We start from the raw sequence: 24,353 nt of genomic DNA on the forward strand, positions 1-24,353 counted from the left end.
TTCATTTACTCTATTGGTGTGACGAAATCATGCATGGACACACGACTTCTGAAATTTCTGTGAGAGAAAAAATACAAGAACACTCTCTTATCTGTTTCTTCAGAAACTCCAAATTTGTAGCAAACAGATGCCCAACATTAATTAACTGAAATTTGCAATACATAATGCTGACACGTTTCTACGATGAAGATAAATATTTGTATACGTCTCATGCAGCCCTGTCATTCGTCATATAATCAAGTCCTTACATTCAATGTTCTGCACTTGCTAAGAACTCAAACACCATACGATTGAATTCGTCTGCATACCTTAAATGAATGTTATGCTTTCCATCAGGAAATTCGTGATACTGAAGAGGACACTTGAAGGCCTCCTTCAGATAGTCAACGTGTAGACGAGGAACGAGTGGATCCTTTGCTCCATGAAGAAGGAAAGTCGGACACCGAACTCTCCCCACCTCTTGCTTATAAAGATCTCCACCTTGCGCATATATATCTTTAATAGTATTACTCCAATTACTCCACATCTCTCGGAGGCCACCAGAGCCATACACAGACTCCATTGCTTCTCGATGTCGTTTGCTCCATGAGTCAACGTTCTTCGTCCGTTCATACAGCTGCATGTCCTCATCAGTGATGAACGAGTTCCCTCCCCATATCACCATCTTTCTAATCGCTACCGGTTCACTGGCAGCCAGTATGACTGCACTGTTGCCGCCATCACTCCAGCCCATCAACGAAAACTGTTCGAATCCCAATGCCCGCATTACAGCAAAGCCATCTCTTGCGTCCTGGTGAAGAAAGTCGGCTGTAAATGTGCGATTTGGAGGACGGGAATGGCCGTAGCCTCTTGGGTCTATAGCAATGACTGAATGACTGGCAGTCAAAATGGCGGATTTCAGTTGAGGGCCGAAGTCGGTCTGCGTCGTTCCTAGAGCACCTGGTATACATAGAAGGCCACTTTTAGCCGTGCCAGCGCGTTCGTAGAATATGTCCACACCGTTTGCAGCAATCTTCGCAGAACAACGGCTGGATTTGTGCACACGACGACTTGACGGATAAGACAGCTTACCTTGCCATTTTCAATACTTGAAAACTTTCTAAGTGACGGAAACAAGCGACAAAACAGCTGACGAAACATTCAGACTACTGAGTAATGGTTTCTAGCTAGCTACTAAAGAATCCATGTTATCCGGGAGAGTGAGAAGATACCCACGTGACCAAAACTTGTTACATTCCAAGTAATTACGTCTGCAATTCAAAAGCCAATTTTTTACACTCAACTATAAAGCATATTTATATAATGCAGCCTAAGTAAAACTGCAATTATTAACTACAGACAAAACAGTACTACCTCATTTCCGGGAATTGTCGGGCTTCGGACCCCTGCAACAATGCGCGTGCGCAAATCCATTGTAGACACTCGTGCAAAAAAAGGTAAATGCCAGAAACTTGGACGTGCTTTTGCTAGAAGATAAGTTTGCTGTCATTATGGAAACCTCGGATCTTAATTAAGATTTCTGTAGCTACGTAGCCGCTCCTCTAGCTACGTATTTTCTTCTAACTCCTGTACTAACCGACGAAGGGAACCTCTAACCGTTGTGGAACCGCAAGCGTAAATGTTTGGAGATACAAACCTTTTGAAAGTCACAAAATATGCTGACAACAGTAACATAAGAATTGATATTAACGAGTTCGCCACAGAAAGTGACGTCACGGTCTGGAGACACCTGGTATACTGGTGAGTTATGCGTGATTCTGAGTTTTCCTAACAGATCGACGTTCAATATATGTAGTTTACCACTTGCTGCTGTACCACAGTGGACGCCATGTGGTGGAGGCGTGCGTGGCGTGGTCCATTTAACTTTGATTGGCTTGATTGCACTCTAGGCTAGTAGATTTATGGGTAGAAAGGATCGAGCAATGACACTAGGACGTCTTGCGCTAGCCAGACACCATCCTAGCCTCGCCCCAGACGCAGTGTGGATTGCAGCCCCGGATGCGCTTCGTCTGGGACGAGGCTAGCACCATCCACTTTGTGCTAGAGTCGAGAGTCGGATGCATCTAATGGGATCTATATGTTTAAGATACTTACTAGAACCTCTGATGGTCCTAACTGAAGCAAGAACCTGTACGCCATGCCTTGCTGACAATGCAACTTGACAGCGCCGACCTCCACCCCCGCACAATCGCGCCACCGACCATGCAGACATTACCATTATTCGAACGACAGGCTGTGTCTGCGGCTATACACTAACTTCTCCTCTACACAGTAATGACAGAGCAATTCATCTCGTGTAAACTGAGTGGGTGGTCCAAGTTTGTCTAAAAGTGTATGGCTGCACCCCTTCTAAAGTCCAACGAAGCTGGTTGGCGAAATGAAATCATTTTTCCTACTTTTGTATGCTGCTGAAATGTCACAAAATATCACCATGAAACACAAAGGATTTTTCAATCTTGGGCTCCTCAGAAGTAGCCTCACCATAGACGCAGTGTGGTTTCCAGCTCATCATTACCACTACGACTAGTTCGGCACCGCCCCTTGCGGTCACCGCTCATCATGTCCCTAGGGACATGATTAGTGTTACAAGTGTACTTAGTCGGCGTAGTAGATTACAGGAAACGACTCTATCGTGGGATCTGGCAGACAGCAGTCCAATTGAATGCATTGCAGTAGAGGGATATGACGCATTGCAGCTTCAACTGGGAACCTGTGTACGCGTGCAAAGGCGTATACTGCAATTGCCATTTCTTATCTGCCATTTCACCGCTACGCTTCCTAGCGAAGCTGCAATCTCTTACCAACGCTCGACATCGGCCTAAAATTGCAATGTCGACAAGTACAGAGGCTAGAACAACGCCAAAGCCCAATCGAAAGCTCAGTTCCTAGCTAATATCATTTTAGTATGATACACGGTGAAGACTTTGATTACATATTACTCCCGCCCAGAAAGGCGGTACCGAACCAGACGTAGTGATGATGGCGACGCATCGGGGGGGGGGGGGGGGCGCAATCCACACTGCATCTGGGACGAGGCTACCTCAGAAGACTACAACCTTGACAATCCGGGACTTTATCCTACATGATTGCTACTCTAGACAACTGAAAGAGTCTCTGACTGCAACATTTTTCTATAGTTCTAGTGCAGAGGCTACCTCGCTATAGATTTCGAGATTTGCAATGACAGTACAGTCGGTAGCTGCTTGTAATGTTTCTGGTCTCTTGTTCTTGTGTACTAAGCAAGGCTGCGTCTACTCTCTTGCACAGCCCCTTCTAGAGGAGAACTCTTACCAAATCAACAATCTCTCAGATGAAAGCTGTCACGTCACGACACAACCTCTAGCAAACGTTTACTGCAGACTTCGACCATAACGGAGAAATAAAGCATTGAAATGCCCTGTGTGGGCGTGTATAGTACCCGTATATTTCTTTGACTAAATCATTGCTGGTTAGCAAGGAAGACCGATACCTGTGCACTTTTCAAGGTAAGGATTGTGAGACATATGGTAGCAAGTTGTGATTTATTGATTAAATCAAACTGGGACCCCAAACGTATCGTGATATGTTTCTTTTCTATTATTTGTCTAGTACACTTGTGTAACTTAGTTAGGGTAGTGCTGGGTTCCTTTGCTGGGCGGTACGCCTGTTTGGAACAGAAAATGAGTGCGATTCCTCAGTCTTTTACTCTCTGCTTTGGAAAAATTTAGAGCAAATTTTTATTTTTTATTTTTCATATTTTCATTTTTTATTTTGGATTTTTCACTTTTTATTTATCATTTTTCTATTTTCAAGTTTCTATTTTTGATTATATGTGGTTGAGTTGAACGTCAAAAGAATTGAACGCGGAAAGAAACGAGAAATGAAACAGCCTTGTGCGAAGTACGCAGCAGGCCTAGGGAGTCTGGTGGAACGCGTGCCTTAGTCATAGCTCAACGTATACATATAGGGTAGGCTCGAGAGTCCAGCCGGTCATCTCCTCCCGCGGCGGAGAAAGACCGGCTGGAGAAATTCGCCACTCAAACGAACCGCCGACTCTCTATCCTTCAATCAGAGTGCCGTTCAACGTTTGTGCATCCTCGATAGATATGCACGTCGCTTTATTGGCTCTTTGCTAATGTAATTTCGCTCTGACGCAAGTGCGTGTAGTCTCAACACGTGCCATCCAAGTCTACAAACAACAGATCGACTTTTCCCAGCTCTTCTCGTTGTCTGTCTCTCGTTCTAAGAGCGCTAGACTACCACAGAGGCCAACCAATGGTCGACCGCAATGTACGCAAATCATAGCTCTGCACGTCGCCTTGCGTTGAGTACAAATACCACGCTTTGTAGATGGTCTACTCGTTCAATGCATGTGTACAGGTACTATTTGGTCGTGGGGACTACTTGGTCGTGGGGACTACTTGGTCGCGGGCAATTATCTCGCTCTTATTTGGTTCTCGAAACCGTTTGTACTAAATTTGCTAAAGTATAATATTCGTATAGCCTCGCAGAACTTCACTTCGCTAGACTATTCCCTCGCACTTTAAAAAAACTACATTACTCTGCAACACCAAGTTTGGTTGGACTCGTATACTTTTCAGGAACGCTTCTCCCATGATACTATATATAATAAATGCGAGACCAAATAGTCCCCGCGACCAAATAGTCCCTGCAGGTGGCCGAAACCAAATAAGTCCTAGTTAAACGGTTTCGAGAACCGAATAAGAGCGAGATAATTGCCCGCGACGACATAGTCTCACGGCCAAATAGTTCCTGTACAGCTCGATGCAACGTACGACAACCTAAGCGACTAGAAGTTGTTTTGCATGCACTGCCTATTCCTCCAAGTACCAAAAGGAAGACAAAGGAGAAGACGACATGGAGGTGTAGCTCACACGCTAACGAAAAACGCGATATCAGACGGCAAAAGCAATTGACTACTCAGTTACAAATAAGTGACGGACATTGCTATCAGCAGTTATCGTTAATACACGTGCATGCACAAACATTAACCGAACGTGTAAAGTCTTGATTGGAGGATAGAGAGGCAGCGGTTTCCTTTGACTGGCGAATGTCTCCAGCAGGTCTTTCTTCGCCGCCGGGGAAGATGACCGGCTGGACTCTCGAGCCTAAGTGTAGGGAGTCGTTTTTCATTCCAAAGCGTGCTGCTGATTGGAAGGGGCGGAGTGGTTCTTCGACGACTTCAGCTCTACGGCGATCTCTTGCAATTTCCGCTCTAACGGGAATGAAGTCTCCCTCTCCCCAAAAAATAATCAATCTCAGGTGCGAGCGGCCATTGCTGATGAGCACAGTACATATGCATGGTATATGAATTTATCTATTACCTCATATAGTTATAACAATAGCAACAGTCTAGCTAAATCTAAAACTCAACAAATTTAGTAACTATACTGAAATTCGTTCAAACTCTTTTAGGCTACTCTAGATTAACTACCATTTATACACGCAGTACACAGCAACTAAAAACAAAGATGAGCGGTTTGGTGGTCTACACGCGCGCGCGTATACGTGCCTCCATCAATTCGCTCAATCACCTCGGAACTTGAATCTTGAGCTTCTGTCCTTGCGGATGGCTCTCTTGTCACTGCAGACCTGCGTAAGCCGGACGACGTCGTGTGCTGGGCAAGCACCTCGGGTAGCTCAAGCAGACTCGGTCGACTCTGTGCCGTCATGATCACACCGTCGCTGTGAACGAGGCTACTACCAAATACATGAGAAAACTGGCAGAAACGACAGCGAATCTTCTCAGTGCCAAATATGCCACCTCTTTACAAGACCTTCGGCAAACATCACAACCTGCTGTCGGCAGTGGCTTGTGGGTGTTATCAGTGCGTAGAGCGGTGGCAAGTTTTACAAGTGGCCGACGTCGCCTTCTGTCTCTGCAATGCAACATGAGATGGCCGTCCACTCTGCGTGACTCTCCGTAGCTTGTACGAATTGACAGAGCTGGGCAAGCAAATAAGTCATGTACATGTATTGCATGTGTATGTATAGTAGCGACGGTGATCATGACGGCGCAGAGTCGACCGAGTCTGCCCGAGATACTTGGCCAGCACACGACGTCGTCCGGCTTATGCAGGTCTTCAGTGACAAGAGAGCCATCCGCAAGGACAGAAGTTCAAGAATCGAGTCCCGAGGGTGATTGAGCGCTAGCGAATTGATGGAGGCATGTACGCGCGCGTGTGTAGAACAACAAACCGCGCATCGTTGCTTTTTGTTGCTGTATACTGCGTGTATAGATGGTATTTAGTCTAGAGTAGCCTAAAAGCGTTTGAACGAGGTTCAGTATAGTTACTATATTTGTTGAGTTTTAGATTTAGTTAGACTATTGTTATAATTATATGTGGTAAGAAAATATATTCATATACCATGCATATGTACTGTCCTCATCAGCAATGGCTGCTCGCACCTGAGATTGATTATTTTTTGGGAGGAGAGGGAGATTTCCTTCTCGTTAGAGCGGAAATTGCAAGAGAGCAGAAGTCGGAAGTCGTCGAAAAACCACTCCGCCCCTTCCAATAGCAGCACACGTTGGAATGACAAACGATCCTCTACTGAGTTGAGCTATGACTAAGGCACGCGTTCCACCAGACTCCCTGCTGCGTACTTCGCACAAAGCTATTTTATTTTTTCTTCTTACCGTATTCAATTCTTCTGACATTCAACTCAGCGATGGACAACCAAATTTAATCAAAAAATAGAAACTTGAAAATAGAAAAATATAAAATGAAAATTGTAAAATAAAAATTGAAGACGAAAAATGACGATATGAAAAATTAAAACAGAAATTTGTTCGCTGAATTAAATTTTTTAGTAACTTTGAAAATTGAAATATGAAAATTGAAATATGAAAATTGAAATGGCCGGAAGGGTTACGGGCCCTGTACATGCTACACAGTAACAAAAATAGTAAACCAACATTAACACTAGTGTTAGTTCAATAGTTACTGTCAATGTTATCAATTTCTACTTCTGATGTTCTTAAATATTGGCAGGTCACTTGACAGGTACATGCACGGCTAAAGTTGAATATATCTTGGCCAAAATCAAACTTAGTGGAGGGACACGTACCTCTTCTCTCTCCCCCCTGCTTCTAAGCCTATGGCAACGGTCCGCTTTTGCAGCTAAATCTGCTTACAAGCTCATTTGTGCAGCCCTATGCTAATATCTAAGCTTTACGGCTTAATTAAGCACTTGAACTCCTGATTGTCTTGCAGCACAACTGCACAGGCTTAGTTAATTAAGCAGTCGACATTTGTTCATACCCGTGTGATCTCAGAATACTTACTTGGTCTCTAACAGCCACCAGCTTTTCTATTTGGCTAATTGGCAAACAGACTCTAGTTTCTCGCTTGTTTACCAGAACTTGTCTTTGATCTTTTCTATTATCATTCTATTGCTAAAAGGTGTCTTGTCTAGATTTTCAAAAGAACTTTGGCATGGCAGCAACATCAGCAGCTGAAGAGCCTCGGAAGAGATGGTATGTGCATAATGTTCTGTAGTGTGTATGTAGCAATGTAGTTTCTACTCAACGACACACGCAAACGACAACACATGCAAGCACGTACACACGCAAGCACGTACACACGCAAGCACGTACACACGCACGCAAATGGCAGAAATAAATGACGAATGGATAAGGAGCTGCCGTTAAACGGTAATGCTCCCAGCCAGATAGCTGGGTTCCTGTGCGCTATGTAGGAGCTATGGGCCGTACTAAGCAATCTCCCGGAGCCTGGCCAGGTGCTCGCAGGAGCACCAACTGCGACGCTAACTGTGTTGTAGGCACCCGAAGTCCCACACGGACCCCAATGGCTGATAGACTTTGTCGCAGTCGGAGGCCTTTGCCACCCCAGTCAAAGACCAGGTACTCGTTTATACTCCTGAGTTGAGAGAGGCAATTGTGTGTAAGTTTCTGGCCCAAGGAAAGTATGCCATAGCTCGCCATCGCTGTGACTTGAACTTGCAACCCTGCAAGGTTCCGGATGTTTCCATTTTCCAAACGTACTCTCTAACCAATTGAGCCACAGCACCACACACACGCGCGCGCGCGCGCGCGCACTATCACTCCACTAACCTTTAATTATTTCTATTGTCAGGCCATGATTTAATTCCTAGTTACTACATTTAATTTGATACGACTATGATTGACGGTAGACGTACTATCTCATTATTAATTAAGGACATATACTGTATATAGGGCAGATTTACACCATGTATAACGGACAGCAGCCCGTTTCGTTCTGTGACCTTTGCGGTCTGGCTCATTCCGTCAAACGTTGACGCAGATTAATTCACAATTTGTAACGCGCACGTGCAGTCCGGCTTCCGCCACCTTGCAACAGAGAAATGACGCAAATTCTAGACATAACTGACTTGTGTGTTTCTATTAAGCTAAGTTAGTACTTACTGCATATGCATACTATTAAGTACAAATGCAGTCACGTACTTACTGTGCATAGCGCTATTTATTCGATGTTTTTGCATGTTTGTTATTAGTAATGAATATGTTGTCTCGGTGTAGCATTCTACCAAGACGTATGGATTTCTACTGGCGAACGTACGGGTCTGAATGTCTCAAAACGGAAAGGATACAAGAAATCACGGACAAGCTGTGCGCCCTAACCAATTCTGGAGGTGGAGTTCTTTACTTGTGGCGGAATCGTAGCGAACACGAAAAGGCGCAACTCGCATTCAGAGGCGATATCAAGAAGGTCGAAAATCAGTTAATGAGAACAATTCCTCCAATAGAGACGGGCCACTACAGCGCGTCTATTCCCCCTTCTGAAATATTTGATGAATATAAATCTCGGCAAGACGAAGGTCCAGTTTATCAATTTATTGTCAACAAGAAAGATAACAAACATCGCATTCCCGAATATCGTTTACACTTGAAAGTACCGCATCTGGAGTCTATTGATAATCCAACTGAAAACGAACTGAGACAGATTCTGCTGAAAGAGCCATTAGACGATGCTAATGACCGTATACCGGATCCACCCAAACGAGAAACGTTCAAGAATGGCGAATCTGAGCGTCTCCAATTCAAGGGGGCAACTGATAGCAAACAATTAGAAAGTTGCATCAAAAAGCATCTCAGACGTTGTCTGTCAGCATTTGCGTCGTTTTGGGGAGGATCAGTTGTATTCGGGGTTGAAGAGAAGAGAAAGGAGAACAAAATATTGTGTACTGGAGTTTCTCTTGAAGGTGACCTGGAAAAACGTAAAAGAGAAATCAAGGAAGAAGTTCAGGCTGAAATCAATCGCATGTGGGTTGGAAACGAGTCTGAAGCAAAATACGAGTTTATTGAAGGGAAAGATTTCTCCGTCACGTTTGATCCTATCACAGAAAAGGGTCTTTGTACGTTTTTGATTATAGTCTCTATCAGATCACTGAGAAGCGAGTTTCAAGGAGTTTACCAGCAGAAACCTCAACCTATCACATGTCAACCATTAAGAGAATCACATGCATTAGCGCCAGTGTCTTTTGTGGAATGGTCTAAACAAGGTTAGTTCTCCAGCCGTTTGCATGGTTGAATTTGTGTTGATGCTCTTCTACTTGCATGGTATGCTTCGCTGAATGTAGAGCAAGCTTACGTAGGCGTTTTGTTAGGCTTTGGGAAAATCCATGCATATTAGTTCATATACTTTTAGTAGCACTTAACCGGTCAGCACAACTCTGACTCGGCTCTTGGCGCTAAACGTTTCTGGTCACACATCAAGTTGGGAAGTTTGGGGCTATCTCAGAGCAAACTTGATAGTGGAGCATTATGCTTAGGTTAGAAAACAAAAACGTACGAGGCAGTTTCCAAATAACGTCCAATAAATGTAAATTTCGTTTTACCGCTTCGTGTAGACTTTGATATTTGCTTAAGCGAAAGTAAAATGAGCTTTCGCATCACTGACTCACCTTCAATCGACGGCAAAAAGTAGACGTTGTGTCCTAGGGCGATGGTTTGGCTGTAGAATGAATGTGTCACGTGGTTATGCGCAGTGACGCACGTTTCAGTGTGTTTTCGCTTCGCGCAAGCTCTTTTTACCGTAGTATGGCCTCCATTTGTAGAAAGAAACACGAAGGAAAGTGCGAAAGACCGAGCGAATGCAAGACGATCCATGTCTACAACATACAAACGACTGAGTCGCCTAAGAACTGTAACTGGTTCTCTTTCACAGTCAGAGTCGCCTGAAGTGTCTAGACCTGTGTTTTTGTGTACTCTAGTAGTTGGCCTCGGAAAGCAAGACTAAACAATGCGCCAAGCAACACAGTAAGTGTTTTGTCCGCATCCCAAGGCCTGAGCGTAAGTTAACGTCTACTGCGCGTGCGTCAATCGGCGAAGTGTTCCTCTAAAAGTAAATCAAGTGCACGTACACCTGACTTACAAGTTGGAGTTTTAGCTCCGGGGAGCTATATGTGTACCATCAGCTGATAAACGTGCGCGTGCGCCTGTGTGTGTGTGTGTGTGTGTGTGTGTGTGTGTGTGTGTGTGTGTGTGTGTGTGTGTGTGTGTGTGTGTGTGAGTGTGCATGTGTATTATTGCATGAGTGCGTGCGTGCGTGCGTGCTTGTATTGTTAACTTTTAATGTTTGTCCTGCATGCCTTTCAGTACTGAACCCCACTCCTATCAATGACGGCAATCATAAGCCTACAGTTGTTCAAGGGCTGGAGAAACCTCCAGATAGTTGCAAACGGGCGTCACAAGCGCAGAGAAATATATATTGCTCTTATAGTGATGATGGAGAGGACCGGAAGTTGATCCAACCTCTTCTTGAATGGTTGAAACGGCAAAAGGGAATTGAAATACGTTACTGGCTACCGCTTGGTGTTTCTATACTGACAGCCATCGTTCAAGAGCTACGAAAAAGTGATTTAAACATCATTGTAGTCAGTGAGGCGTACTTACGTGATAAGATAAATGTCTACACTATCCAGCAAGCACTACATATTGCTACTCTTCGCAACATCCCTTTGATTCCCATTCGAATTGGCAACTGTGATGTACCGATGGAGCTGGACTTCCTAACTCGTGTAGAATATAACGATCTTCAATTTTGGGAGAAACTTTCAAGGTGGATATAGGCTGCACTACATACAGACCAGGATGGCATTAATTAATTACATGGTTTTAGCTGTACAATAACTATTTTATGCATTTGTTTGTATCATGTTGTAGTGATGAACGAGAGTAGCACTACTAGCAAATAAGCTTTTGTAGTACAATCATTAATTCACCCAATTTGCGCATGACTAGTGCTTCTGGACGGACAGACAATTGGAATGCTGCGCATGCGCTCATTGTTATTGCTGGTGTTACGACTACTATACCCTTAGCCCGGATATCCAGGCCTCGGGTAATTAGCGTGCCAGTCGGATGTGATGTCTTTGTGTGCTTTCAATAGTCTCGCGTAGCCTGACCCCTTTCCATCGCGTCATACTTCCGGGCTTTCAGAGCCGTGAAAGGTATCGAATACCGGTAGCTATCGAATGTCGACAATCTCACGTGCTAGTCATGCAACGTGTCCATGCAGTCCCCTTCTCGCGCTTCCCATTGGCTCTGACTATTCAAGGTGCATGAACGCTTCGATTCTAGCGGTGAGCACTTTCACTCAACACTACAAGCTCATCAAACGCACACAGACGGAAAAGGATTTCCTGCGGACAGCATTTTGTTTATTCTGAGCATGCGCATCCTGGGCGTAATCACTTGGGCTGAGGGTCGTTTTTAGGTGCAGAAAATCCTGTCGTACCTGCTGCACATGTCATGGGCGTACTATATAATAATATACTAGACGGTCATGGACATACAACCAGTTACCTGGACATGTTCTCACTCCTGCTCAGTGCTCTAGAGAAATCGCCAGGCAACTGTTGTGACATATTGTGATACCGGGTACTAGATTTTATATACAGATTAAGTAACTACAAGAACTAGACAGGCAATATATGAGGGCTGGGCTAAGAACGTTGGGGTCTACTCATTAGTTTTCTTAGGTTAAAGTCTGGTTGTCATGTTCTGGTCTGCGAGGAAACTCGTGTGAGTTTAGATTCGGGTGACTGCAGCCGGTCTTTCTACTCCTGAAGGAGACGACCCAACCGACTGGATACTCGAGCCTGAGATGGAATTAGCTACCTATAAGAACTTTCTTCAAGGCTGTGCTTCTGAGGGAAAAGGTGAGACAAGTCAAGCATGCTGTAAAGCTACAACTGTAGATACTTTGCCTTCCTGAATGTGCATCAATAAATGGTAGAGTATTAAAAGTGATACTGTATATTAAGCATATGATCTGCTCAAACGTACTACAATGTCTAGTGGGTATAGCTAGAAGTTGTGTATATATTTGTGTATCCGGGACGTAGTTGCTGATTTGTGGGGACGCCATTCGTAATGTTCTGTGCACGAAGATAACTGTAGATGTAGTGCAAAGATGATACAGACAGTTTATTCTGTTTTAGCGTGTACTAGGCACTAGTAGACTTGGCAGGCTGCTAATCGATCTGATCATGCATGTATGTGTAGCTACCAAGAAATCATTCAGATGGTATTACTGTACGCTTGACACATCAAGTAGTAGAACAGTTAACAATAAAATCTTGTGTCGCTAATTATCTATTATCACAGCGGGGGTTTCCGGATACCTGTCTGTATGAGGAATCATGATCACTGAATTATTAGGACAAAACGCACAACAAACTCAAGAGTTGGCGCTGTTGGCAACAAGCACTGTAAAGCAGGTAACTATACCATACAGTCATATACTCTGAGTTTTATATGTATGTTGAAATAGTAATCTCATATCTCATACTAATGCAGATTATTTAATTGTTTATGATGTATAGTAAGACACACTTGGTTTGCCTGGTGTTGCTGTGACACATCAGCAAACTCCTGCTTTATGATGCTGTACGGTACTCATGATACTATTAGTATAAATATTACTATTTGAATGTTAGAAATGCTTAGTCAAAGTAGAGAATAGAATGCCTACATTATATAATGAAATGTATTTGTTGTTGGATGAATATAGATGTCTGAGAGCTGTAGCCTTCTTTTACATTTTTCATTTGACAAAGAACGTAAGGTCAAGACAGCCTTTCTATGTTGATAATTGAGGCTGAAACAGGAAGGTTGAGGGGAAAGTGTTTACAGAATTTTAAGGTTGACACAATTGGTGGAATTATCTGCAAATTTTTTGTCGGCGATTCTGTTGTTGGAAAGAATTATGATATCATACGCAACTGTGCAGTGAGTGTGTGTGTGGCTAGCTGCATGCAGTTGGTATGTAGGAGGTGAGCTGGCACGTGTAGCTACAGACAGTAATTAATTTTATGATAATTACCTGGGGAGGGGTCAATTGTGAATAGCTATGAGACAAACTTTGTGGTCTGTCTAAACTTCATTGCAATGTTTAACAGTTGGTCATGCTATCTTAGTTTTACTGGTTGGCCAATCAATAAGACAAAGAAACCCTTACTGGTGACCACTACTTTAGTAGTAAGATAAATATGAGTATACGTCATAATCAATTCACTAAGCCAAACGTTCTCCACTTTCCAAGAAGTCGGACACCATTTGATTAATTAAACTTATCAAGATACCTCAAATGAACGTTATGTTTTTCATCAGGAAATCCGTGATACTGCAAAGGACACTTCCAGGTTCCCACTACATAGTCAACGTGCAGGCGGGACACTATATATATATATATATATATATATATATATATATATATATATATATATTTGCTCCACACACAAAGAAGGAAAGTCGTACATCGAACTTTACTCACCTTTTGCTGATATAGATCTCCACTTTTTGCAACTATAGTGTATCATTGCTGTAGTCTCCACGTCTCGCGGAGACCCACGTGGCTATGTAGGAGGATACAGACTCCATGCATTGCCTCTCGATGTTGTTTGCTCTATGAGTCAACGTTTGGTCCACTCATACAATTTCATATCCTCGTGATCATCATTGATGAACGAGTTCGCTCCCTATATCACCATCTATCTAACTGCTTCTGGTTCAGTGGCATGCAGCAATTACGACTTCCCGTCATGAGCAGCTCCATCGCTCCATCCCATCACTGAAACTGCTTGAATCTCAACGCCTGCATTCCATAGCTATGTAGTTATGTTTCTTTGCATTTTGGTAAAGAAAGCTGGCGGCGAATATATCCGATTTGGAGGACGGAATTGCCGTCTAGAGCCTTTTGGGTCTATCACAACGACTGGATTAGTCGCAGTCAATAGGGCAGATTTCAGGTGAGAACAGAAGTCAGTCTGCGTCGTTCCTGGAGCACCTGGCATACATAGGACGCCACTCTTAGCAGTGCCAGCGCGTTTGTAGAATATATCTACGCCGTTTTATCTGCGCGGAAAAACTGCTCAATTCGTACTCACGACGACTTGACGAACAGCTAGTAGTAGGCTACTATAATAGCAATAAGAAAGATTACCTTGCTCCTTTCAATACTTGAAAATATTCTCAATGACGGCAACAGGCGATAAAGCAACTGACGATACATTCTGTGAGTCTGTCTGTACAGGACCTGAGGCCACTCTAAATAGACGAGTTTTTGTTTCCGTCTCGTTCTTTGGTTCCTTACGAAAAATTAATTACGCATGCGCACAAAGGCACTTTTGCAGGCGACTGGCGCGTGCTGCTTCGCGTTTGCATTTGCTAGGTGTGGCCTATACGATGAAATTTTGGGCACAAAGTGAGTTGACTGGAGCTACCGCATTGTCGTGTCTAAAGGCCGACCTCTGAGCCGCACATCGAAGACTTTGTGCGTGCAAGCCGGTCGTGTGTAGAGGCTTTTGTTCAAGACGATCAGCATGTGTACAGAAGAGCTCGCGGTCACGTGCACGTGCGCAAATGTCGGTGTGTGCGTGAGCGTCCAATGACACCGACACAATGATGACGAAGAAGGAGCAGACGCTTTTGAAACTGGCATTTCATGGTTGTCATGTTGTACCCTTACGTGTTCAAATGGTACAGTACAAGTACAAGCTAGCCTGGTACTAGTAGCCTAGTAGTCTGTCGTCCACACCCTTTCCCGCCGACACACACACACACACACACACACACACACACACACACACACACACACACACAACTACCTACATGCACATGTGCTCGTAGCTCTCAAGTCAGTAGAACACAGCTTCATCTGTTAGTGGTAAGTTATAATTGCAACTAAATGTAACGTCTGCATGATTATCTATACACAAACACTGTACAGCTTATTTGCATATTTTGCAAGTAGAGAACACTGTAAGCGTAAGATCCACATGCTCGAGATGTGTGACTATACATGTATACCAAGTATGATTTAGGAAATGTGTATTTTTGTTAGGCTATAAAATCTTTGTTTAATTAATGGAGTAGGTTGTACTTTCGCACTCCTAAAAACTTACCAAACTAAAATTTTAAAAACTTTTTCTCTCAAAAAGAAATAGATGTAGGGATTGTATAAAAGTAATAGAAACAAGATATAGATGATATGAACCAAAGCCAGACATCATTAGTGAATCCTTCCAACCGCATTCCCTACATTTTGCATTTAGTGGGTTGGAAGGATTTGCTAATGATGTCTGGTTTTGGTTCATATTATCTAAATCTTGTTTCTATTACTTTTTATATAGTCCCTACATCTTTTTCTTTTTTTTCAGAGAAAAAGTTTGAAAATTCTATGTTAAATTATTACTCTCGTGTTTCGTATCAGGACAGATTATTTGTTTATGATGTATAGTAAACAGAGCAGTTTTATCAAGTTCTGCTGTGAAATTTTTCTTTATGATGTTGTACTTATGATAATAGATGAATGTTACAAATATATAGTTAAAAATGAAATAAATACACTTTTTCATTTGACAAACAATCAAAGTCGAACAGCCTTCCTATGTTAGTAATAGAGGCCGAAACAAAATGCTAAGAGAAAAGCAAATTTTATAAAATTGATATTTTTTGACAATTTTGTGGTTGGAAATATTTGGGGTATACAACTGTGCAGTGAATGTGTGTGGTTGGCTGGTATGTAGTTGGTATATAGGAGCAGGCCCAGATCCAGGAATTTTTAAAAGAGAGGTTGATCTAACAGCAGCCATAAAACAATAACTAAATTTATTGTTATTGTTATTGTTATTGTTATTGTTATTGTTATTGTTATTGTTGTTGTCACACACAGAAATCCGGTGTGAGTATACACACAAACAAACACTTAATTACAAATACTACTAAACAAACATATTATATGTTAACATTTAGTGTGCATAGTCTTGAGATTGTCAGTCAAGGAGCCCATTTGTGTAGCAGAACCTTTAGTGCAATCTGACCAGATAAGATGTGCAATTGCAAGGGTCGGAGCCATCACATACCAATTTTGGCTACACGCCTGGGTACGAGGCTATGCACTTCCTTTCTTTCATTAGTAGTCAGCCACACCTGCTGCTAGAGGGAGTTGTAACTCTGTGAAACCCATCTGGATCCAGGCCTGACGAGAGATGCTGTCACGTGGAGCTACAGACAGCAATTAGTTCTATGGTAATTACTTGGGGTGTGGTCAGTTGCGGTCAGCTAATAAGGTGTTGTAAATATGAGACAAAAATTCTACTGATTGGTCGATCAGCAAGACAAAGAGACCTTTGGTGGCCACTACTTCGGTGTGTATAAGACAAATATGAGTATACCTCAAATAGTCTTGTCGTAGTGTCATAATTAATTTGGTCACAAGGCCAAACGTTCCCCACTTTCCAAGAAGTCGGACATCATTGATTAAACTCATTGGGATTCTTACTCTCATGCAGGATCGTGCAGGTGGGGCACTACAGCGAATCCTTTGCTTCCTAAAGAAGGACAGTCGGACATCGAGCTTTACTCACCTCTTACTGTATTAAGATCTCCACCTTTTGTAGCAATAGCATTAAATAGTATTACTGTAGTCCCTTCACATCTCGCTGAGACCAACATGGCCATACACAGACTCCATTGCCTCTCGACGTTCTCTGCTCCACGAATCAACGTTCCATGTTCACTTATACAGTCTACTTCATATCCTCATAACTGATGAAAGGAGTTTGCTCCCTACATCACCATCTTTCTAACCCCTTCCGGTTCACTAGCAGCCATTACGACTGCAGCCATGCGCAGCACCATCACTCCATCCCATCACTTAAAACTGTTTAAATTCCAACGCCTGTATGAATTCTATCTTTTGCATCTTAGAGTTGTCGGTCAATATATGCGATTTGGAGGACGGAATAGTCGTATATAGCCTTTGGGGTCTATCACAACGACTGAATGAGTAGCGGCTAGTCACTAAGGCGGATATGAGTGGAGGAAAGACGTTGGAGCATCTGGCATACGTAGGACGCCACTCTTAGCAGTGCCAGCGCGTTCATAAAATATATCCACGCCGTTTACGGAAGCCTGCGTAGAAAAACGGCTCGATTCGTGCACACGAAGACTAGACGAACAGATAGCAGCTAGACTACTATCGTAGCAATCTGCGAAAGATCACCTTGCTCCTTTCCATATCTAAAACTTTCGATAAAGCAACTGACGATACATTCTGTGAGTCTGTCTGTAAAGGACATCTAGGACTACTCTAAATGAACGAGTTTTTGTCTCCGCCTTGTTCTTTGTTTGCTTATGAAATTACTACGCATGCGCACAAAAGCACTTTTGCAGGTGACTGGCACTTTCGTGTTTGCATTTGCTCTTTCGTGTGTAGTTGCTTTTCTGTTGTAAAGTGTGTCAAAAAAGATTGTGGCCGAAGTTTACTAATGTCTGCTAGTAAACAGTGATTGTGACCAAGTTGGTAAATTAGTTTCAGCTATGAGTCTTAAAGCCTTTTCACGCTACAGCCCATATCGCATTCGCTCAAACTACATGCATGCGTAGATGGTTTCAAGTGGATTCAATGCGCGTTGGCGGCTGCACGTGGCACTCCCTTACCCACGCAGCTCTCCACCAGTATAGATCTACGTTCCCTCTCTATCCTGTGCCTACGGCATAGATGGACGTAATCAGTAACTGTCCAAAGCTAGAGAACTAACTTCGCAAAGAGACTGGCAGCCATGATGAACGCACGGGTACAGTATACGTAGGCGTGTTTATGGCGTTTACGTGGATTGCGTTGTCCTTTAGTGTGGAGTGGGTCAATGGGAATTGAATGCGCATCCAATTCACATCTGTTGCAATGTGGATTGAATGAGGTTTGAATGCCCTTCAAGTGGCAAAGGCGTATAGACAGTGAGATACAAGATAAGACAAGAATATGTATGCTACATGTACCAACGTGTTGGTCCATACCACATGCTGCAACCGAAAGAGGCGTGACTTTAAGATTCGAAAACTGAATCTCGCGTCACATTCCAATGACAATCCACGAGTGGGACAAGACTGGGCTCAGTCCAATGGGTTGTAGAGTGCCATGTCAGTATAGGTGCATGTAGTCCTCTAGACATGCACAGACAACAACTTCGTAGACGGGACTTCAGATTTGATCGTCAATGTTTACACAGCTTTCTATGACGCCTCTGGCTATTGTTTGCCCCAAGATGTGCTCATCGCTATTATTAGCAGTGGAATGTAGTGGATGACTTGTGTTCATTATGCTACTCTCTACATGTCGTTCTTGCTGTTTGGCACGCCAATGCGGTTTAGGCAAACCCCACTGCTACACCATGCAACTCCACGCTTTGCTCGTGTGGCTGCATGCGTCCTAGTGATTAGTTAATGCAGCACGTGACCAAATGCAAATCTAGAATTCCATCCGTTCATTCGTTTCAGAATGCCACTGTTGCTCGTTTTTGTTCTCGCATTATCGGTGACAAAAAGTGAGGCGAACGCACATCAGAAACGTCACTGCATTGTCTCTCTCTTTCTCCCTCTAGCTGTTGCAGGAGACGAATGCCATCGCTGGAATGCCTCGTACGACTGCAACTACTTAGACCCTTGTTCGTGGAAAAACGCTGTTGAAAAGCGATATGACGGGGAGTTTGACGTCTGTAGGTGGTCTCAATCTCCTGCACAGTGTGTAAAGCAGGTGGACTATCAACCAATACGGCAGAGGCGAAAACGTAGGAGAGCAGAAGGCGGTCACGATTTCACGCCCACCTATGTATTTGACGATGTGAAGCTAAACGGTATGACGCAATGTGTGAGGTGATCGCTTACATAAGCGAGTGCATGGATTGTTTTCGTGCGTGCAGGCACTTGGCTCGACCGTGAGAATGGCATGGTATGCCTACCATACAACGACTCCTATGCTATAGCTGATCTCAGCCAGTGAGACATAGAGTATTCTTGGCTAGGAATTGATTGAACTCGATGGATTTGATTGTCTAGGTATGTTCAACCGCCTTGTACAGACTTCATGCCGGAAAATACGTTAGAACACGAAGTGGTAGATTACAGTTACATGACCTGGATCTTTCTAGGTTCACAATGCAAAGCGAATGTCAATACTCCAATGAAATGTCGATATAGCAATAGTATGATGGTGATGGAAGGAGCAATAGAAAATAATATAGATGGAGACGACAACGATTATTATTCTTGTTGGACCGTGGAGTCAAGGAGTTCGGTGTTGTACTACATCGACGATGATGGCAATCTGGTACTTCGTATTGGACAGATCGCCTGTTGTCCTGCTGGCGGAGACGTCGGTGAAACAGATAGTATACCGGTTGATATCAAATTTACGGTTGGAGATCAGGACGACGTCACTGTTACTAATACGGAGAGCCTTAGATCGTGTGACAACAACTCAAAACCGGTAGATATTTCAATCAAAATGTCGTCTGCAAAATACAAGGGAATAAGAGTGTACAACTACACGACACCTGTGGTTAGGTGTGTTGTTGTCAACAATACCAATAGCAGCAAACTGGGCAACGACTCTATTATGGTTACTCTACGAGATGTTATCCAGTGTTCATTACACATGGAAGTGTCGGCTGAGAGAACTCGCTGTATACTCCGCCATTCTTCTGCTTCTCTGGCTTTGTCGGTCACGTGTCCTGACGGGGTATCACGAGTGCATGAATTGAACATGTCAATGTTGGATTCAAATTATTCGAAGTCAGTGTACGTGTCAGATATTTCTGACCCAGGATGCACAATACAAGTTTTTGGACAATATCTGCAGCCACTTGCGTCTAACTGGACGGAGACAAGAGTCGAAGGTAATGCGTTCTATGTCACTGCAGCAGATTTAAAGACAAGTACTGAATCTACAGTATGGATTGCTCCAATTGCAGCAATCCTGACAATCATAATTATAATCGCTGCTGTTGTTGTAGTCAGGTATTTCTGGTTAAGACACAAACGTAATAGACATGGACATCGAAATGCACATGACGTTTCGACTGACACACTGGAATTAGTTTCCGAGCAACCTCATCCACCAATGACAGAAAACGACACTCTAGAAAACTCAAGAAGCACAGACGAGGCAGATCAACTGATGACCACTTCTGATGCACAACAAGATGTAGTAAAGGTTTCCTGCCTCTTTAGTGAAAAGGATTCCTGGGTAAAACAGGAGTTGTTTCCAAAACTGGAACTTGACAAGAGAATACGACTGAAAAAGTATCCAGTTGTGGGTCAAACTAAACCAGATGCTATTGTCAAGCAGGTGAAAGGAAGCAGCAGAATTATTATCATCATCAGTCACAACTACTTGAATGAAGAAATGAGTGGTTATGCCATCATCAAAGCTTTGATGGAGACGATAAAAAACAGCAATGTGAATATCATACCAATCCATTTGGATGACAGTTGTGTACCTGAAGTGATCATTCACTACTGCTGCCTTCATATAAATTCAGACAATTTTTGGAATCGACTCCTAGAAGCAGTAATTGAAGACAAACAAATTTTGACTAATTAGTTCAAACATTGATAGCAAACTGGCTGATGTCATTGCTTGGACGTGTGTTTGTTTTACTTTAAAATATGTCTGTGTTGTCTATTGTTATGCAGTGTAAACGTATTCACATTCTACCAAGATCGTAATGCATAGCAATTGCTAGTTAAAGATTAGAATTTATGTACAAATTTATTGGACTTATACGTTGTTCCAAAATTAGAATTAATGTGAAGTTCAAGTGACTTTCGCAATTTGCCTTGCAGAAATTGCACGCCATTGTAACAAACTCATTAGTTTTGTAACAAAATTTTAAAATAATTTACAACCAAGCTATTTGTATTACTTGCATTAGTAGTAACTAGACTCGTCTCGAGTCCTCACACAGCATAGAGACTAAGTTATAAAGCACGAGCAAAGTTGAGACTGTACCATCAGGTCTACACAACAATGTCTCATCCAATGCTTCAAATTGGTGAAACTGTATGTAATTAAACGTTTTAAAATTATTATGCATTCAGACACTCAGATTCTGGTAGCATGAAAGATGACAGATTAACATACCACATATAACATTGCGCTGTTATAGACATACGGTACTTAATATTAATGTTTAATTATGTTGTCTTTAAATCGAAATAATTTTTGCACTCATACTCTAACCTCGGCCTCCCAGACCCGTGTAGCGCCAATTCAAATTTGAATCGACGCTACACATGTCTGGAAGGCCGAGGCTACGTAGGAGCCAAACTCGTATTCATTACAGCATTGGAAGTAATGAAGTGACGCAGGAAAATTATTGGAGGCATGGCTGGTAGCCCCTTTGCCCCACACGTTTCTACATTCGTATAAAGATCTTTTCAAATTTTAGCAGATTAAATAAAAAAATAAAAATTGTATTTTGACTAATTAATGTGTTTTATTTATTGGAATATACTGATTGTAACATTTCCACGTTTATTATGAATGTCAGGATTGAACTGTAGGTTACATAGTTAGCAAAAATGAGAAAACACAAATAAATCAGCTAAACCGTTGAATACTGTGAAAACTAGAGACCAATGCTAATCCATCATGCAAGCATGTGGATATTATAATGTTATCCTAACGTTGCTGTTAGATGTCCCGCTTTCTGATTCAACGTTTTCGTTTGTCTACCCTGGTATACATCAAAACAGAGAACGCCAAACACAGCACGACGAAAACGCCAATCATTGTGACACTCCATGAACTGTAGCTATGATTCGTATTGAGATCCTCCTGCACACTTTGGGATCGTCCTTTTGGCTGAATGCACGGCCACTTCACCGCAGAATTAGAGGAGACAGGACACGAACACACCACTCCACATTCCACTGATCCCTGCTCCGGGGCGTTAACTATCAGCTGCCATGTTGGACGTTCCAAGTGCTCGCTTATGTTCATTTGACAGCCGATGAGCTCTTTTGCATTGGTCGGTTGGAGGTTAACGTGGGCGAGGCTGCACTGAGATATACCGTCGGCCGGAAATAGAAATGTGCTTTTTTGGTAGATGGCGTGGGTCACCATTTCTCCCGGATTCACGTCTACATTCACACCCATTTCCACTACAACATAAACGAGCTGTAAGCTACATGTATACAGTGTGTGTGTGTGTGTGTGTGTGTGTGTGTGTGTGTGTGTGTGTGTGTGTGTGTGCGCGCGTGCGTGTGTGTGTGTGTGTGTGTGTGTGTGTGTGTGTGTGTGTGTGTGTGTGTGTGTGTGTGTGTGTGTGTGTGTGTTAGATACCGACGTAGGTGGGTTTATATAAAACATTATATATTTCCCTATAAAAATTAATATACAATCTATTAGTACATCTAACAAATGGGCCCCGGTATACTCTGCAAAAATGTCACATGCCTTCATATATAAATTAGCTATTTAATCAGCTCACCAAAACGAAAGTATGCGCTAACTGCATGAAGTACACACTTTCAAAACGTGGGGCTTGGCACCCGCCGATCCGACTACTACAGAGCTCGCTTGTTTACTAATGGTTTCATGCATGTGTACTGTTTAATTAATTAATTAATTTCACATACAGTAGTGGCAAGTGACGTTGCAAGCTGCGTGGTCGTCAAACTGTGGGTGTTCTTCGGAGCCTTTCGACGCCGCTGCATACCACCAGTCCTCGTCGACGTACATCTGACAGTATCCATTGCTATTCGCCCTCCTAACGACTCCAACAGGATTCGACTGTGGGAGATACAATGCCATGTCGTAGCCGGAAAGCCAGCAAAACGTCTCGAATGTACTGCCACGAAGTCGTTGCTGCACTCGGACGACGTCCGAAGGATTGTTGGTGTTCTGGACGGCGAGTTGAGTAATCTCAAATTGCTCTGTATCTGAAGAGAGCGTGCATGCAAACAGATCCTCATCACTTTGCAATAATTAGACGCATTCTAGACATAGAGCCTACCTCTTCCAGTTAGTGCAGCGCAGATAAACTCGCATACTGTTTGCGGTTGTACGTACGCAATCCATTCCGTTCGCTCTTTGTAGATGGAGCATCCACGACGTTCCACGCCGTTTAGGTTGTCGACGAGCACCTGCAGGCTGTAGAGGGCGCAGACGACCGTGTAGGCGTTGTACTCGACTCTCTTCGAATTCGCACTGAAGGGGTGCTTGATCACCCTCTGTGTTGCAATGTCGAAGGGATCATTGGGCTTGGTCGTGCAGATTTCCAAGTGGTCGTGCTTGGGCTCTGCTGTGCGATAGTGTACTTGCTTTAAATCGCAAGACAGTGGCTTTTGCCCATAAGATTCGGTCCAGAGCAGGAGTGCTACGACTAGAAGAGAGCTCATACTCAAGACCGTGAAGCTTTGATAATGATTACGCAATGGGGCCCGGTCCCGCTCTTCTAGGGTCAATTTGCCTTAGTCACCTCAGGCACTCTAGACATGTTACTGCCCCCTCTACATCATTTGTCACATTCTCCTAGACAACTATTGACAGTGCAATGATAACGTGTAAGAACTACGGCTTGCTCGAGGCTCAAAGAAAAGGGAGAGTAACTTAAAAGTATAGTAGCTCACTATAATGCAGCATTTTTAGAAGAACGATACAATACATAGGTGATCGAGACAAGAGCGTGCAAATATGATTATTGAAACTAATCTGCATGTGTCGATCATAAGTCTAGTGTCGCGTCTACGTGCCCATGTTCTCACGGTTGTGCGTGTATCGATAATTTTATCTCACACCGACGGTCAGGAGCTGCGTTGCCCTGAGCGTCTACGTCATGCTCGTCAAAATTTAGTGCTGAACTGGGTCGACGGGATTTTTATGCACGTGACTGTAAGCCTAGGATCTGGCAAGTTTTGATCCACACTAACTGATTTATGACAAACTAATAATATAAACACATTTTTGAATTGTCTAAGTTTTAATTTAATTAAATTTTAGTTAGTCACTTTGTAAAACGACGGAAACCCTTCATGAAAATTTTGGATCGAGCCCTAA

General features: G+C 43.1%; 4 protein-coding genes across 4 annotated transcripts; 2 read left to right on the forward strand and 2 right to left on the reverse strand.

Moving 5' to 3' along the window:
* Positions 1 to 113: 113 nt before the first annotated feature.
* On the reverse strand, positions 114 to 1,199 carry LOC134188972 (valacyclovir hydrolase-like). Its single transcript, XM_062657188.1, has 2 exons — positions 1,072 to 1,199; positions 114 to 1,012 (listed from the first exon to the last, which is right to left on the reverse strand). The coding sequence occupies exons 1-2, from the start codon at positions 1,138 to 1,140 to the stop codon at positions 251 to 253; spliced, it is 831 nt and encodes a 276-aa protein (XP_062513172.1). The 5' UTR covers positions 1,141 to 1,199; the 3' UTR covers positions 114 to 250.
* Positions 1,200 to 1,706: 507 nt separating this feature from the next.
* LOC134188799 (uncharacterized) lies at positions 1,707 to 11,220 on the forward strand. The gene is made up of 4 exons (XM_062657001.1): positions 1,707 to 1,740; positions 7,420 to 7,480; positions 8,525 to 9,507; positions 10,604 to 11,220. Exons 2-4 carry the CDS (start codon positions 7,440 to 7,442, stop codon positions 11,074 to 11,076), a joined length of 1,497 nt encoding a protein of 498 aa, XP_062512985.1. The 5' UTR covers positions 1,707 to 1,740; positions 7,420 to 7,439; the 3' UTR covers positions 11,077 to 11,220.
* Positions 11,221 to 18,788: 7,568 nt separating this feature from the next.
* LOC134189100 (uncharacterized) lies at positions 18,789 to 21,106 on the forward strand. The gene is made up of 3 exons (XM_062657330.1): positions 18,789 to 19,146; positions 19,213 to 19,288; positions 19,349 to 21,106. Exons 1-3 carry the CDS (start codon positions 18,792 to 18,794, stop codon positions 20,892 to 20,894), a joined length of 1,977 nt encoding a protein of 658 aa, XP_062513314.1. The 5' UTR covers positions 18,789 to 18,791; the 3' UTR covers positions 20,895 to 21,106.
* Positions 21,107 to 21,754: 648 nt separating this feature from the next.
* LOC134188899 (uncharacterized) lies at positions 21,755 to 23,705 on the reverse strand. The gene is made up of 3 exons (XM_062657106.1): positions 23,311 to 23,705; positions 22,934 to 23,236; positions 21,755 to 22,456 (listed from the first exon to the last, which is right to left on the reverse strand). The coding sequence occupies exons 1-3, from the start codon at positions 23,693 to 23,695 to the stop codon at positions 22,008 to 22,010; spliced, it is 1,137 nt and encodes a 378-aa protein (XP_062513090.1). The 5' UTR covers positions 23,696 to 23,705; the 3' UTR covers positions 21,755 to 22,007.
* Positions 23,706 to 24,353: the final 648 nt, after the last annotated feature.

The sequence above is a fragment of the Corticium candelabrum genome, chromosome 13 (genome assembly GCF_963422355.1).
Source record: "Corticium candelabrum chromosome 13, ooCorCand1.1, whole genome shotgun sequence".
NCBI classification, from domain to species: domain Eukaryota; kingdom Metazoa; phylum Porifera; class Homoscleromorpha; order Homosclerophorida; family Plakinidae; genus Corticium; species Corticium candelabrum.